Here is a 3648-nt window from a genome sequence, read left to right on the forward strand (position 1 = left end):
GAAAAAAAAATTATAAGAAAAAATGTCATAGGGGTTGATTATTTCAACCCCTTACAAAAATAGTTCAGGGTTGAAAAAATTTCAAAAAGTGTAGTTTTATTGACAGATAATGTTCACCAAGTTTGGTTTCTTTAGCTTGATGTACGTGGAAGATAAAAAAGAAAAACAATTTTTTTTTGTAATTTTAGGAGGGGCGTAACTTTTCAGGGGAGGGTTTTTTCAAAAAATTTTATACCAAAGACCCCTATTAATTTTCATCGGAGAATCGCCCCTTGAATTTTTTCGGTGTTATTTAGATACACCCTGTATACGTTAACAAATTTTTTCATTCTAAAAAAAAATGCAATAGCATAGGGTAAAATATACAGTATATTTAATGCATAAATAATAAACTTTGTTTATAACAAAATATGTGCAAATTAGACAGTTGGCATTACTATATTCAAATTCCTTGGCTCGCGAGACATTGGATTAAAAAAAAGATCGAAATAGGAAATTATTTTTTTTTGTTAAATACAGAAAATTAAGAAAAAATAGTACTTTAAAATTATAATTAAAAAAAAAAACTAAATTGCAAATTGATAAATGTAATCTAATTGTTTAAAAATTAAAAAAAAGAGTAAAAATTTATTGTGGCCGTCCTAAACAGATTTCAATTTTTCAAAAACCATTTGAAAAATTGAGCGGTCTTTCATATGTGAAAAAATGTTCAAGTATCTGGATGCTTTATTTGAAGCTGTGCAACATTTTGATAATTCCAAAATTTTTATCAAAAAATTATTTTGCGGAAACTATAGAACCGATTTTAATGAAATTTGGTGTGTTGTTTTATTATCCTCTAGTTTTTTTTTACCAAAATTAGAATGCCCTCGGAGCAATTAAATTATTTTTAAAAAATCATCCTAAAAAAATTTGATTATTTTGCCATTTTTTCATCAATTGCTATTTTGCAACATCGGTAATAAATTTAAACACTTTTAACTTACAGTATATTGTGCAAAATTCAATTCTAAAACTTTTTTCCTCTTCTCATTCTTCCAAAATGCATAGGTTCCAAGATATAAGTAAAAAAATCAGATAAAATAGGTACTTTTTTTAAATTTTTGAAAAATTTTCGCAATTTTGAAAATGTTCCGGACCTCGCCCAGATTTAGGAATCTACACCTTTATTATGTGAGTTCTACTGAAGTTGTACTGAAGGTATTTCAGCAAAAATTAGCTTGCCCCCTCTTACACCCAAGAAGTGTGATATTTCGACAGATCGCCTGGTCTATTATACAATGTTTCTGCATCGTAATAACACAGTCTAGATANACAGAAAGAGCCGGTGATGTATTGCCAGCGTTGTCTATCTTTTTCTTACTTTATACCAGGTGATTTTTTTAACATGAAACTATCAAATTTCTCGAGAAATAACCACTACAAAAAAAGTATCCATCAAATCAAATTTGTATATGCAAATATCTCGATAACCAAGGGAGATATCGAAAATGAACAAGAGTATCTTTTTTTATGAAATGGAGGAAGTCCTTTCATATTTTCAATGCACAATGTCCATAATTCTAAAGGTAATATTTATCAAAGGAATAGAGTATAACTGAAGCCTTATACAGGCAATGCCAAAATTTGTTACAAATTCTTATTTGTCATGCCAAAAAACATAATAGTGACAATTTTTTTGTTCACACTGACAGTTTTCAAAATCATTAAGAAACAAAAAAAATTCAAACATTGAACGCCCTGTATTTGTATCCCAGCAACGCTTGCATAAGGCATATTTGGCTTAACCGACTTATTATGGCCAGCTTCAAAATTTCCCAACCTTTCGCGGACACCCTGTACATAGTTTCTCGGTAGGAAAAATGGAGAAAAATTGAATTACGTCTATAACAACGCCATCTATCATGAATCGAAAAAAATGTTTCAGACAAATCCTATGTACTTTAAAATTCGAATCTGCAATAAAAAATGGGGGTTCCTATTAAAGATTTCAAAATTAATCCCCTCCCCACTTACAAGGGTTGGGGGGAGGGACTAATTTTAGCGCCAATGCATTTCCCCCGCCGAATAATAAAATTTTGAAATAGATATTTTTTTCGTAGGGCGCCTATTTCTCGAGATATTTGAAAGTTTCAGGTTTCGGGGCTCTGCAAACATCTAATTCGATTCTTGCACAATTTTAGTTTGGTCTATACGCCAACCCGATCTTCATCGGAAACTGGCCACAGGTGGTGATAGACAGAGTCGCACAACGCAGTGAATTGGAAGGATTCACCTCTTCCCGCCTACCCCCCTTCACCGACGAGGAAATCGCTTATGTCAAAGGTACCTATGATTACCTGGCCTTAAACCATTACTTCACCCACATGGCCAACGCTACAGCGGATTCACCAATTGGAGATCCAAGTTATGGAAACGACGTCAGTGTGTCGACTTGGAGGCGACCAGAGTGGCCCAGAGGTGCTGCTGAATATTTTTCCGTAAGTATGATGATTGGATAACTCCTTTTTCAAAAAAACGATATGGGAAATGTTATTTTAACGCACAGGTTGTTCCGTGGGGTTTGAGACACCTTCTCGTGTGGCTTAAGAAGACTTATGGCGACGTTGAAATAGTCATCACAGAAAACGGTCTTTCGGATAATACTGGAATAATGGAAGATGACCACAGAATATCGTATTTTCAGGTAATTGTTTACCCTTTATTATTCTGCAGTTCCTAATGTTTCTGCTTGAAGGGTTATCTGAGCGCTTGCTTGGACGCCATCTACGAAGACGGAGTCAACTTGTCGACTTACACGGCTTGGAGTATTATCGATGATTTTGAATGGGAAAACGGGTACACGTGAGTGTATATGTGAAAACTAAATACAAATTACACATTAAAGAATGGATAAATTTATAGTTTAACTTTAATAATGTCCAGGTTTAATTTAGTATTAAGGGAAATTCACTGATGTTTTGTTGCAGTTTTTTCTTGGGTATGTACTACGTCAACTTCACGGATCCAGAAAGAACCAGGATTCCAAGAAAGTCTGCTAGTTGGTTCACAAACATGGTCGCTACACGCTGCCTGGTAGACGCTTGTACAGAATAAGAAGTCTCATTTATTGTTCCAGTATGTATATATATTTGTAAATAAAAAGTTTGAACATTTCGTTAAATTAACATTACAGTCATCTTTTCTCTTATCACCACCATTATGGTCTCTGGGTCTTCCCACTTTTTCTTTTTTAATCAAAAAATAAATAGTCGAGTTATAATTAAGTGGTTTTCTAAAATACACTTTAATTTTTGTGTACGCCGCCACTGTAATATTCATGTATTACAAATACATGAATTGTAGGCAACCTACAGTGCAGGTGAAAGGAGTTAGTGCGGGTCAATGGCGACGAAGCGAATGGGCTCAGTTTTGTTGTTCCGCATTTGGAGACAGTACATCCAACTGTGAATTTTTCATCGTTGGAAGCCTCAGAGTAATAAGTAAAGGGGAGGCCGCATTCCCTATTTCAGTACACAATGTAAACATGTAACCTCAACCTATTGTATGTTGATAAACAAATGATACATAAGTAAACACAATGGTCCCTGGTACAGTGGCGTACCGAGTTTAGGTTTAAAATCTATCATAATATAAGGAAACCATAAA

The 3648-nt window shown here is 33.9% G+C and overlaps 1 protein-coding gene across 1 annotated transcript in view; it reads left to right on the forward strand.

Moving 5' to 3' along the window:
• The window catches only part of LOC108912691 (myrosinase 1-like), a 7508-nt gene extending 4334 nt beyond the window's left edge, over positions 1-3174 (forward strand). The window contains exons 4-7 of the mRNA XM_018718008.1: positions 2184-2480; positions 2549-2686; positions 2738-2844; positions 2970-3174. Of these exons, the coding sequence (XP_018573524.1) occupies positions 2184-2480; positions 2549-2686; positions 2738-2844; positions 2970-3096 (669 nt within the window). The 3' untranslated portion in view covers positions 3097-3174. The remainder of the gene's footprint in view (positions 1-2183; positions 2481-2548; positions 2687-2737; positions 2845-2969) is intronic.
• The last annotated feature ends 474 nt before the right edge of the window (positions 3175-3648 follow it).

The sequence above is a fragment of the Anoplophora glabripennis genome, unplaced genomic scaffold (genome assembly GCF_000390285.2).
Source record: "Anoplophora glabripennis isolate ALB-LARVAE unplaced genomic scaffold, Agla_2.0 scaffold1042, whole genome shotgun sequence".
In the NCBI taxonomy this organism is placed as follows: Eukaryota; Metazoa; Arthropoda; class Insecta; order Coleoptera; family Cerambycidae; genus Anoplophora; species Anoplophora glabripennis.